Source organism: Engraulis encrasicolus, chromosome 24 (assembly GCF_034702125.1).
Source record: "Engraulis encrasicolus isolate BLACKSEA-1 chromosome 24, IST_EnEncr_1.0, whole genome shotgun sequence".
In the NCBI taxonomy this organism is placed as follows: Eukaryota; Metazoa; Chordata; class Actinopteri; order Clupeiformes; family Engraulidae; genus Engraulis; species Engraulis encrasicolus.
In genome coordinates this window covers 35,250,642-35,264,615 of record NC_085880.1, presented here as the reverse complement: position 1 = coordinate 35,264,615, position 13,974 = coordinate 35,250,642, and the positions used below count along the sequence as shown (strand labels likewise).

Below are 13,974 nucleotides of genomic sequence, written 5' to 3'. Positions count from 1 at the left end.
TGAAAATGCAACGCAAACTCGCCTGAACTATTTAATTCTGAATTATTAAATTGGAATTAAAATCATCCTATGTCCCGGCCAATGCTGTTTCTTTCTTTCCTCTTGCAGGAGCTACAGATGGACCAGCAGGCCAAGAAGCACCTTCAGGAGGAGTTTGATGCAGCTTTGGAGGAGAAGGACCAGATGATCACCGTGCTGCAGACACAGGTACTGTACACGCACGCGCACGCGCAGACACACAGTCACACTCACACACTCACACACTCACACACACACTCACACACACAGTCACACACACACACAGTCACACACACACACAGTCACACACACAGTCACACACACACACACAGTCACACACACAGTCACACACACAGTCACACACACACACACACACACACACACACACACACACACACACACACACACACACACACACACACACACACACACACACACACACACACACACACACACACACACGTACACATATAAACACACATACTCGCACACGCAAACACACACAGAATACATGCCGTGCGTGCACACATGCTGGGTTAATATCGGCAAAACAAAAAAAGTTTGTTTACTATCCGCTGTGATCTTGTCCCCATAGAGATGATGGTGCTGCTAACGTGTGTTCATTGTTAATGTGCTGCTGCACTGCTCGCTCGCTCCCTCAGGTGTAAAGGATGCCTGTGTGCGCTCTGTCTTAATGGATGCATTTGTTGCTCTCCTCCCCCCACCCTGTTATGGTGTCTGTGACAACAGTGGGACATTTGCTTTCCCTCTATGTGCATCAGGGGAGCGTTGCCAATTTTGCAAACACAACTGGATCAATGACTTTTTAGTAGATTAGTTTAGTTTTGTTTATTTGTTAGGGACAGATACATAGCATGTAGTAGTAGCACATGTCTGCGTGGCGCAACCACAGATGCCACTATTGTATGGATTCAATTATTTTCAGTGGATTATCTGAGAAGCACAATCATTGTAGTACACAATTACCAATTACTGATTAATTTATGGGCATTAGCTATGGGTGTACTGTCTGACGCCTGAGCCCAGAAAAACGACATAGGCTTTGGAGGGAGCTATTAGACCTCAGGTTTTTTCATAATGGGCTACGCATTTATGGGCAGTCATGGGTGAGCGGTTAGGGCGTCAGACTTGCATCCCAGAGGTTGCCGGTTCGACTCCCGACCCGCCAGGTTGGTGGGGGGAGTAATCAACCAGTGCTCTCCCCCATCTTCCTCCATGACTGAGGTACCCTGAGCATGGTACCGTCCCACCGCACTGCTCCCCATGGGGCGCCACTGAGGGCTGCCCCCTTGCACGGGTGAGGCATACATGCAATTTTGTTGTGTGCAGTGTGCAGTGTTCACTTGTGTGCTGTGGAGTGCTGTGTCACAATGACAATGGGAGTTGGAGTTTCCCAATGGGCTTTCACTTTCACTTTCACTTCACTTTCGCATACTCCTTTCTGAATTCCCTGGCAATTCAAGGAGATATACACTGACTAAAAACAACTTCATCTCTATGGCTTTAATCTGCTGTTGTGATGCTGGATTCAAGTTGCTGTATTTGTCACATGCATAGAAATGCTAAGAATAAAGCACGCAATAACGGCTGCACTGTGCATAGGTGTGTGTGTGCATATGCATGTGCATGTCGTTGTCAGTGGGGTGGTGGGAGTGGTGTTAAACGTGTGTGGGGATCATGTGGGGCCGGATTTGAGCCTGGGTCCCTGGTGTAATACTACAGTGTCTTAGCTGTTTGAGTCACGGCCAAAGCTCAAAGATGCCATTCATGCAGACCATCTGTCATTAGTAGCCTCTATGGCCCTCGCTTTTACTGTGTGAGTGTGTTGCATTCGTTTGTGATGGTGCGGACCAGAATGATGCTGAAGATGCCACTGTCTGCCAATACTGGGGTGTGATGTGATGTGATGTGATGTGATGTGTCTTCCCCTGCGGCAGGTGGCGCTGATGAAGAAGCGTCTGCAGGGTGTGCCGGGGCTGGCCGTGACGGGGGTAGGAGAAGAGAAGCCCGCCGAGGAGGCCTCCGCTTCAGATTCGACATCCGCTCCCCCCAGCCCCTCTAAAGAGCTCGCAGAGACACCCAGCGAAGGTGAGTACAGTACACTCAGGGTGCATCCCAATATGTGACCTTGCCTCCTCCACTTGTGCTTGTCTCCTCGTTCTGCCTCTTGGCCCCTCCTCCGTGGAGAAAACGATAAAGTTTCCCAGTTGTCAGCCTCGCCACAACAACTTTTGAGGGACTGTTTTTCATTCACCATCCCAATTGCAAATGAGAAAAAGACTTTACAATTGAGCTTTTGCAAGATATTGAAATATAATGCTGTTGTCAGTGATGTCATCATGACGAGAAGCAAGTGGAGGAGGCAAGTGGAGGAGGCAAGGTCACATATTGGGATGCACCCTCAGTGCTCACAGCTCAAGTCAAATGTCCTGTTTGGTATTCTGATGAGGTCGGTGTTGCACAGTTTTTTTCCCACAAACTAAGTAGCATTGTGTGGGAAAAAAATATTGGTGCTTGTTTTTTTTTCTGTGGCGCTGCACCACAGAATGGTCTACGTATTAGAGGTGTGTCGTTCATGAACGAGCCGGTTCTTTTGAACGGCTCCCTGAAGTGAACGATGGGAACCGGATCATAGCTGGGGGAGCCACTCGACCGTTATTTCGTTCATTTTTCATTAATTTTAAGCATGTGACCTCGACCAGAGTAATTTAATTTGGGAAAAAACACAATTGTTTGCCTTAAAGAGTGGCAAAAAACGGTCTTTAGAAGCAGGAGAATAATCAGTTGTTGTTTGGACAAAATAGCCTTGAGGTGGAGTCAAAATATTACATTCTAAACACTGAAAAAAATAATTAAAAAGAGCCAAAAGAGCCAGTTTTTTGAACGGCTCTTTGAAAGGAACGAGCCACTAAGATCCGGATCCCGTTAAAGAGCCATAAATCCCATCTCTAGTACGTATGGGAAACACTGGTTATGTGACTGGTATGTTTTCACATGTGATTCACCCAACACATTCCCCCCAGTCCCTCTGAAGACCTTACGGCAGAGATGCCCTATACCTACGAACACCCCCTTAATAAAAAAAATGAAAAGCACACACACCCAAACCAGGGTTGCAAGGGCATCAAACTCAAACTCCCCAACAGAATTATTCTAACTTTCTACCTGATTACTCTTACAGGGGGTGCAACCATCTACACAGACGCACAGCGCACTTTCTACCTGCACCACACACACACACACACACACACACACACACACACACACACACACACACACACACACACACACACACACACACACACACACACACACACACACACACACACACACACACACACACACACACACACACACACACACACACACACACACACACACTGCTGGTGTACTTGATAGACCTATTTTAATATTTATTTTTCTTCAAATGCTACTATTACTATGTCAGAACGCTATAAAGGACTTTTAGAAAAAGCACAACAAAATACCTCCTCCTTCTGTTGTCCAGTCTTGCACTTTAAATGTCTGTATGAGCACTGTCTATGTCCATACTGTCTTATGTCCATGTATGAGTACTGTCTATGTCTATACTGTCTATGTCCTTACCTAGATTAGTCTATGTCTGCATGGGAAAGCAAGAAACGTAATTTCAAATTATTTGTATGACCAGTGCATGTAAAGAAATTGACAATAAAACCAACTTGACTTGACTTGACTTGACTTGACCATCTACGCACTACATCAATTTTCTTAACATTTTGGTGCCACCGATTCCTACTATTGTTCTGTCTTTGAGGCGGTTACTTGATCTTCATCAGAGGGTTCTGTATCCCCCAACCAGTAGCCCCTTGCTATTCACACTTTGGTTTATACTGCACAGTGTCACAGTCAGGTTGTTGCGTAACCAATCACTCTTCACACCGTACAAAGCAAGAAACGTTTATTTGTGCAACACATTTCACTCATGGCAGGTTGTTAAGTGTTCTTTAAACCCACAGTATTTCACCAGTCCGTCCTTGCACAACACAGCCGTTAAAGAGGCTTTTCTGGGTCTGTCTGTTTGCTTTGGTTAAGAATTCCTCACATACATTAAGGCGAAGGACTCCTCAAGGAACATACCGTATGCATACCTCAAACTAAATGGGGATAACAGCCAGGACGAGGGAGGGAGTCATCCGTATTGCATTATTGTTCCAACAGAGCCTACACTCACATCTGCTGCGAAACCTACACAAATAGAAACATGTTGGGAAATTAGTTTGTATGTCAGCTTACTGCCACTTGTAGATTCAAATGAAATTTACCTGTCATCGGGCACCATCCCCTTGCTTTTGTTGTTGTTGAAAACGTCACATGTGTACCTGTTTGTCCTCTGTGTCTTATGTCTCTTTGGAAAATTAGTGATCTTATGCCATGCAGTGCTGAGGTAATGTTTATGTATGGTGTGGTGTGCATGGAATGCTGTTGTTTCACATGTAGTCACCAGAGGGCAGTGCTGAATCGGGATCAGAGAGCACTTTAGCTGCGAGTGAAGTAATGTAATGTCATTGTAATAAAATGCTAATGTGTCTGTGTTTGTTTCTGTGTGTGTGTCTGTCTGTCTTTATATATGTGTGTACGTGTGTGTGCGTGTGTGTGTGCGCGCGTGTGCGCGTCCCCGTGCGCGTGTGTATCTATCTATCTATCTGTCTGTGTGCGTGTGTTTGTTGTCCAGCAGAGGCCGCCGTGGAGCCAGGTAAGGAGCTGGAGGTCCTTCAGCAGCGTGTGAAGCGGCAGGAGAACCTGTTGCAGCGCTGCAAGGAGATGCTCCGCACACACAAGGAGCGCAGCGGACAGCTCACCTCTGAAAACGAGGCCCTGCAGCAACAACTACAGGAGAGACTGCAGGAACTGGAGAAGATGAAGGTAGGCACGCACACACACACACACACACACACACACACACACACACACACACACACACACACACACACACACACACACACACACACACACACACACACACACACACACACACACACACACACACACACACACACACACACACACACACACAGTTTAGCAGTGAGGATAAGGCCCTACAGCACAGACACACACAACATGCGCGCACACTCACAGATCCAGTCCTGCCAGTTAATTTACTTTGAGTTACTTTAAGCAGCCCAGTCGACCTTCTATTTAGCAGCCATGTCCAAGTTGGCAGCCAAGTTGGTTAAGAGAATAATGTATAATGTAGTATGAATTATTTTGGCCACAACAGACAAAATTAATGAGGACTGATACCATTATTTAAAAGGGAAGGCCAGGCCAAAATCAGGCCACTGAGCAATTGCCCTATATGCCCCATGTGCTGTCCACTCTCCCAGAAAATGTATCTTCCTAAACTCCATAACTCCCCCGAGTTATGTATTCTTATGAAAGCCATCTGCACTTCCAGACGTGAAGTCCACATGAGTCATTTTATTTCTCGGACGCCATTATGAGAGTTGGTCAGCAGCAGGTCTCAGTGGACACTGATTCACTTCAGTGAGTCAAAGAATAGTGATGAGGCAAGGACGCTAGCCTCTTGTCTTCACATTCTCTATTAGACCTAGTTGTGTTTGAAAAAAAATATGTATGCAAACCCCAACTTCAAATTGGATTATCTTGGTTTGATTCGATTTTACTAAATACTCATTACATTTTTAAGTAAAAATGAAATTTTGATACAGATTACTTGGAAAACAACTGACTATTTTGCATACTACTGAAATGGAAACTTGGAAGGTCTGAACTTAAGTCTTGTATCCCATTATAGAACTACTTGCTTTAGGGTTTCCCCTCCTAGTGTCTGTTCATTCCCAATATCTACCGTCTGGCTCCGATATGAACAGCATCTCTCCAGCACTTTGTCTGTAACAACATCAAATGGAAGAGCTTCATGCAATTATAAGAACAAGTAGTTCTCATTGTTTGTGATTCCTGGTGTCTTATCATTAAATCGCCAGTGATGAGTTTTTGAACTTGCGTCTAGTGATGCCTGATCCTTATTCGTTGTTCTGCTCAAACAAAAGTCAGCAGCAGACATTTCGAGCAAAATTCAATCCTTGGTTTACAGAGTTGCACATGGTGCACCTTAAAAAAAACATTAATACAATAGAACAGAAGTTTCGATTGTAAGTAAATCAAGTCCCCTATCATTTGGAGACAGCAACAGGAAATGGCTATTGGTGTAGCGATCAGTAGTGAAGGTGAAAGCCCACTTCCGAAACTCCCATTGTCATTGTGACACAGCACTCCACAGCACACAGGTGCACAATGCACACAACTTTATTGCATTTATGCCTCAGCTGTGCAGGGAGGCAGCACCCAAGGGAGCAGTGTGGCAGGACGGTACCATACTCACGGTACCTCACTCATGGTGGAGGATGGGGGACAGCACTGGTTAATAACTCCCCCCACCATTCTGGTGGGTCGGGAGTTGAACTGGCAACCTTTGGGCTTTGGGTCTGACGCCCTAACCGCGCTTACCCTGCCCAGTCGCATCTATTTATGCCTCATCCCAGATATGCCTGATCCCACGTTATTGATGCCTGATGAATCATTATTTTCCCCTCACAAAATTCAATACAACAGAGGTTTCGGGTGTAAGGGCATCAAGTCTCCGGACGTTTCTCCATCAGGGTGTATGCAGGGTTTTAAAAAGTATTAAAAGGTGATAAATTAAAAAGCCAAAATTTAATGGCCTTAAAAGTTGTAAATTTGCTCAAAAGGTATTATTTTTTGAAAAAACAGGTATTATTTTTTTAGTTTTATCATTTTGATGAAAAAATTCTTTGTTTATTCATTCAATTCTTTAGTTTTTTCATACGAACTGAAACTTGAAGAGGGATGGTTGGACAAAACAGGAAATAAGATATTGACGAATCCCTTTCAGGCGTCTTTTTGCAAAAAAAAAACCCCGAAAGTGTAATGTATTGTTAAGGCGGTAGAAATTCCAAAAGATGTCTTTCTTGTTAATACTCGCATCGGAGTGTCGTGACGGTTGTAAATAAAATCTAAAGGTAGTGAAAAAGGGTAGGCTATTAAATGGTAGTAAATTTGACTTCAAGAGTGGTGTATATACCCTGCTCCATAGAACAGCAACAGGAAAGGAAGAGGCTCTCAGTAGCTACAGCTGATGCCAAAGGGCCTGCCTGAGCTGCCGGGGATGGGCTTCTAACGTTGATCCTGGCTGCCACTCTGCTTGCTCTCTCTCTCTCTCTCTCTCTCTCTCTCTCTCTCTCTCTCTCTCTCTCTCTCTCTCTCTCTCTCTCTCTCTCTCTCTCTCTCTCGGCCTTAAAAGTAGCCACCACTGCAACAGTGTTTGACTTGTGTTTGTGTGTGTGTGTGTGTGTGTGCGTGTGTGTGTGTGTGTCCGCGTGTGTGTGTCCGCGTGTGTGTGTCCGCGTGTGTTTGTCCGCGTGTGTGTGTCCGAGAGAGACCGTGTCAGGAAAACAGTCGCTTGTGAAACCGTGTGTGCGTGTGTGTGTGCTTGTGTCCTGGCTATCAAAGTGCCGCTGCTGCTGGTGAAACATGGCGTCAGAAGAGCAGCCAGAGATAACAGACATGTGGACTTCACTGGCACTGAATGGATCTGTGTCAGAGGGAGCCTGCCCAGCCTGTGTGTGTGTGTGTGTGTGTGTGTGTGTGTGTGTGTGTGTGTGTGTGTGTGTGTGTGTGTGTGTGTGTGTATGTGATTGTGTGTGCGTGTGTGTGCTTGTCTGTTTTGACTGTGTGTGTGTGTGTGTGTGTGTGTGTGTGTGTGTGTGTGTGTGTGTGTGTGTGTGTGTGTGTGTGTGTGTGTGTGTGTGTGTGTGTGTGTGTGTTGACTGCTGGGTCGGGGTGGGACCACTTCCTCTAGTGCGGCTGGGAAAGCATGCTGGGAAGTGACAGTGGGGGTTAAAGGTCAACTGCTGCTATTGCTCCTCTCTCTGCGGCACACAGGCTTCCCGGAGCCTCTGTCACATGCACACACACACACACACACACACACACACACACACACACACACACACACACACACACACACACTGGTTTTCTCTCTCTCTCTTTCTCTCTCTCTCTCACACACACACACACACACACACACACACACACACACACACACACACACACACACACACACACACACACACACACACACACACACACACACACATATATACACAGTGTCACACAAATGTACACACACAAATGCTCACGCACATTTTTCATAAACACACACACACACAGTCATGCCAGACACCCATGGTTTCTCTCGCCCTCTCTTTTGTCTCTTTGTCACACACGCACACACGCACGCATGCACACACGCACGCACACACATACACACACACGCACGCACACACACACGCACGCACACACACACACACACACACACACACACACACACACACACACAGTCACACACACACACACACACACACACGCACACACACACACACACACACACACACACACATAAACACACACGCCATCTGGATTGGATCCTCCTTCACCCCTTCAGGCCTGTTTTCCACAGATATACACTTTCACTTTCATGGCGTTACACAGGAGGAGTGCCGTTAAGATGAGAGCAGCGCTCACCTGTCCTCTATAACCCTCATATATTGTTGTCTCTCTCTCTCTCTATATCTCTCTCTCTCTCTCTCTCTCTCTCTCTGTCTCTCTCTCTCTCTCTCTCTCGCGCTCTCTCGCGCGCTCTCTCTTCTCTCTCCCTTCTTTCAGTTTCATTGCACTACACAGGAGGAGTTCTGTTAAGATGAGAGTAACTCTCACCTGTTCTCTATAATCTTTATATCTTGTTGTCTCTCCCCCCTCTCTCTCTGAGATGAGAGCAGCTCTCACCTGCTCTCTATCATCTTTATTTAGTTTAATACACCTCCTTCCCCATCTGTACCATGTATTGCTCTCCAGATCCCTCACGGAGGTGTTCCTTCTTTCTTTCTTTCTTTCTTTCTTTCTTTCTTTCTTTCTTTCTTTCTTTCTTTCTTTCTTTCTTTCTGTCTTTCTGTCTTTCTGTCTTTCTGTCTTTCTTTCTTTCTGTCTTTCTTTCTTTCTTTCTTTCTTTCTTTCTTTCTTTCTTTCTCTGTCACTCTCACACACACTCTCTCTCTCTCTCTCTCTCTCTCTCTCTCTCTCCAGTAGCAAACACAGTCCATCTTGATGCTCCTAGACTGTTGCGATGAAAGCGCCTCTCACCTGTTACCAATGCTCCTCAATATCATCCCCAATTTTTACTTTATTATTATTTTTTTTTTTTTAACGATTTCCGTTTTCTATTAAACGATTTGAAAAACGATTTCCTTCGCATTTTCCTCCTGGAGTAAATACATCCTATAGAGAAAACAATGAGTGCTTGAAAGACAGAGGGATAAAAAGCCTAGTCAAGTTGTTGTAGTTAACAATAAAAGCAATAAAAATCTTGAGAGAAGGGACAGTTGGGATGAGTTTACTGACACTCTCCAGGCTTTATTTTTACAGTTGTATGATAATGAGTTAGGCAACAGGCCTTCATTGACACAGCAGAGGAGACATCGGGCTGCATATAGAAATTAATGTGTAATGAATGTGTATAGACATAAATGTGTAATATGTTGTTCAGCCCTTTTCAGCACCCCTCATGTAAAATGTGTACGCCTATGTGTGTTTGGGGAAAAGGTATAGCCTACTGTCTTAGACCATTTTTGTCAGTGCTCCTAAACTGCTTTCTTTGTTTTTACGCCGCGTGATCCCCCCCCCAACAAAAAAATCTCAGCTGCCCCCATAGTTTCCAAAAATTCTGTGGGAAACACTGATCCCCGTATACAGCACACACAGACAGCAGTTCTCCTTTGGTGACTTGCTATTGTTTCTGTTTTTCATATAGAACAATACGAATGAAAGATGAAGCAATCTAATGAAGGTTTTTTTTAACTGAAGCGCGCGTGTGTGTGTGTGTGTGTGTGTGTGTGTGTGTGGTCTGGTGGCACATACAGTGGTAAGAATGGGTTACTAGGGATGAGTATGTGTAGTTAGGGTTAACCCGAGTTTTGTATGTGCGTGTGTGTGTGTGTTTATGTTGTGGTGTCACAGTAAATATGTGTGTTCTGTGTGTGTTTGTATAAAGGGTGAGTGTGACAGGGAGGGGTGGTGTGTGTTTGTGTTGCTTGTGGTCAGCCCAGGCCAACAGTACGAGGGGTAGGATGTGCAGTAGCGTACTAGCTATATTGTGGTGTCACACTGATTGAGCTGGGCTGTATACAAACATGTCTGTGTGTTTGCGCGTGTGTGTGTGTGTGACTGTGTATATGTGATGTCGTGTGGTGTGGCTAGCCAAAACATAGGCCTGTAATGTAGTGGTGGCGGTGGCAGGGGGGTAGTGGCTGGGCTGGGCTGTAATTGAGGTCTGTTTCTTGGTGCACTGTGGGCAGTGGAGAGGCCACAGTGGTCAACACACACACACACACACACACGCACGCACGCACGCACGCACGCACGCACGCACGCACGCACGCACGCACGCACGCACACACACACGCGCACACAGACACACACACACACACACACACAGACACACACACACAGACACACACAGACACACACAGACACACACACACACACACACACACACACACACACAGACACACACACACAGACACACACACACACACACACACACACACACACACACACACACACACACACACACGGCTCGCAAAAGGGAGGGTGGAGCAGGATAAGGAGGAAGAAAGGAGGATGAAGAGGATGAAGTCAGAGAAAGATTAAAAGGAGGAAAAGAAGGAGGGATAAGAGGGATGAGAGGGTTAGTGTAGCTGAAGAAGTGGAGAAGGCAGAGGAACAGAACAGCAATGGTGTCACCTTGCTCTGGACACCTCACACCAGTGGTTCTCAACTGGAACAGTCTTGGGACCCACCATTTTCCACTCTCATTCGGTCGCGACCCAGTTTTTTTAGCGACACTCGAATGACTGGTTGCACACTATCTCGCATAAATATCTCGCGCAAATTGTTGCAGGAAACGTTGGATTTTTTTGTTTTGTTTTAGCGAATGAATGAATTACGTTTGGGTTTTTTTACACCACGGCTCCGCGACCCATCCATGACCCCTCCGTGACCCACTTTTGGGTCGCGACCCACCAGTTGAGAAACACTGCCGCACACCACCCAAATACACAGATCAATGAGGTGTTTGGGGCTCAGGCGTCAGATGGTACAACCACTGCTAATGGCCATAAATGAATTAGTAATTGGTGGTCAGTGTACTGCAATGAATATGCTTTATAGATAATTCACTAAAAACAAAAACCTTTTTCTTATCACTAATCACAACTCACACACACACACACACACACACACACACACACACACACACACACACACACACACACACACACACACACACACACACACACACACACACACAGACACACACAGACACACAAACATGCACACACACACACACTCAGAATCTCAGATGCTCATCCATACTCCGTCAAATGCATACACTCTCACCTGAGGACCCCTGGTTTGTACTGTATGTCCTTCTTAAGTAAAGACATAGAGTGTACAAGTGGTAAATATATGGAGCCTATAAGTTGCTGTTTGAAAGTTTGCTGGTGAGGAGATTCATGTTATGCCACATGACTCCGCTCATCTGTGGCTAAGGAGAGGAGACAAACCATCTGACCACTACGCTGTCTCTCTCTCTCTGTCTGTGTGAGTGTGTGCGTGTGCGTGTGCGTGTGCGTGTGCGTGTGCGTGTGTGCGTGTGTGCGTGTGTGCGTGCGTGCGTTCCGTGTGTGTGTGTGTGTGTGTGTGTGTGTGTGTGTGTTATTCTTGCAGGAACTGCATACTACGGAGAAGACAAAGTTGATCACACAGCTAAGAGATGCCAAGAACCTCATCGAGCAGCTGGAGCAGGACAAGGTGTGTGTGCGTGGGTGCGCGTGTGGGTATGTGTGTGTGCGCGTGCGTGTGTTTGTTAGAGTGTGTGTGTGTGTGTGTGTGTGTGTATTTTTGTGTGTGTGCGTGTGTATTTTTGTGTGTGTGCGTGTGCGTGTGTATTTTTGTGTGTGTCTGTGTCTGTGTCTGTGTCTGTGTCTGTGCAGTATGTGTGCGTGTATATGCATGGGTGCATGCATGTGCTCGGGCCTGAATTTGTGTGATTGAAGTGAATTTAGAAAGCGTAAGGGGATCCCAGGTTCAGTCGCTTGGCGTCGGGCCTTGCCACTCTGATTCAGTCTGGCAGACGTCACATGCTAAGAGTTTCAAAATGTCTGTCTTCTCCAACCAAATGCTTTGTCTGCGGTGACAGTGATGAATCAGAACAGCTTAAAACTGTTAAAACGCCAGCGTTGCACAGCTCCATAACGACCGTAGTGCCTACCTGGCCCCACGGAGTAGAAAGCCGAGACGTCGAATGTGATTACTGGCTGTCAGATGTTTGGCAAGGATTGAGGTCCTCATCTTCTTCTTCTTCAGTTTCCCCCCCGTTTTTTTTCTCTCCCTGCCTCTTTCACCCTGGACGCTAATTCCCCATGACGGCTGATGACGTAACTTTCGGGGGGGCCTCCTTGGGTCCCCAAAGATCCTCAGTATTTTACCTTCCCCAGACACCACCCATCTATTTTCCTGCTTTTTTCTTTCTCCTAACGTTCTTGAAGTCCTCCGTTCTGGAGTTTGTTTGCGTCGCCCCTGTTGTGCTGTGTTGATCTTGTGAAGTATAGCCAGGCTTGCAAGCTAGTGTTGAGGGGTAGCCCTAAATCCTGTGAGTTTGTGTGTGTGTGTGTGTGTGTGTGTGTGTGTGTGTGTGTGTGTGTGTGTGTGTGTGTGTGTGTGTGAGTGTGTGTGTGTGTGTGTGTGTGTGTGTGTGTGTGTGTGTGTGTGTGTGTGTGTGTGTGTGTGTGTGTGTGTGTGTGTGTGTGTGTGTGTGTGTGTGTCCGTGTGCGTGCGTGCGTGCGTGTGTGCCTGCGCACGTTTATGTGCATGTGTATGTACTGTATGGGCATGTATGTGCACGTGTGCGTTTTTGTTTCCTCTGAAGTGCCCTGGCGGCCCTTGCTCCTCTAGAATGAGGAATAGCCAAGCTTACAGGCTAGCAGTGAGGGGTCACTCCAAGTCCCCAAGTTCTGTGTGTGTGTGTGTGTATATCGAGTTTGTTTGTGTATATGTGTGTTGTTGTTTCTTTGAATGTGCGATAGCTGTGCTTGCAGGCTGGCGGCGAGAGGTGGCCCTAAATCCTGGCTGCTTCCTGGTCGCCGTGCTTGACCCTTGACCTTTCCCCTGTGGGGTCAGAGATCAGGGGTAGAGCAGGGTCACTGATAGGAATGCGGCAGGGAACACAAACACTCGGCACGCAGAGAGTAATGGGTGCTCAGAGAGAGAACTACTTACCACAGATGGGTGCTAGTTAAGGCTGTAGTGATACACCCAACCCACGATTCGGTTTGTATCACGATATATGGCCCACGGTTCGATACGCCCCACGTTTTTTTTTTTTTTTAAAGGGCGAAAAAAATAAGAAAATAAATTACATACATATGTATGCTTTCTTTTTGCATTTACCTGCCTACATTCATTTTGTAGGTCTACTAAATGATGCTGCAGATATAGGCTACCACTGCAACCTGTTCCCCAGGTGTTGACATCAAAGCACAACCCAGAGAAATAAGGGATATTAGTTCACCAAGGAAAAATATGCTTATTATTAATAGGCTTAGATCATATCCTGCTGAGATGCTGACCATGTTTGAGAGACAGAGAGAGAAGGGTCAGGTTCCATTAGGTAGCCTAGTCTAACAACTGTCTCACATTATCAAACATCATCCAATTAATATCCAAACATTAACTGAAGACAACACTGGTCATATTTCGTCAGGAAACATGTTGTATTAAGTTACTTACAGAAATCTT

General features: G+C 46.0%; 1 protein-coding gene across 4 annotated transcripts in view; it reads left to right on the top strand.

Annotated features, from left to right (window-relative positions):
• The window catches only part of golga4 (golgin A4), an 85,890-nt gene that overhangs the window by 19,760 nt on the left and 52,156 nt on the right, over window positions 1-13,974 (top strand). For 3 of the 4 annotated variants that reach the window (XM_063191341.1, XM_063191339.1, XM_063191342.1), the window contains 4 exons: window positions 109-207; window positions 1,977-2,127; window positions 4,754-4,944; window positions 11,905-11,988. In XM_063191341.1, the coding sequence (XP_063047411.1) occupies window positions 109-207; window positions 1,977-2,127; window positions 4,754-4,944; window positions 11,905-11,988 (525 nt within the window). The remainder of the gene's footprint in view (window positions 1-108; window positions 208-1,976; window positions 2,128-4,753; window positions 4,945-11,904; window positions 11,989-13,974) is intronic. The other variant, XM_063191340.1, reaches the window with a different exon arrangement.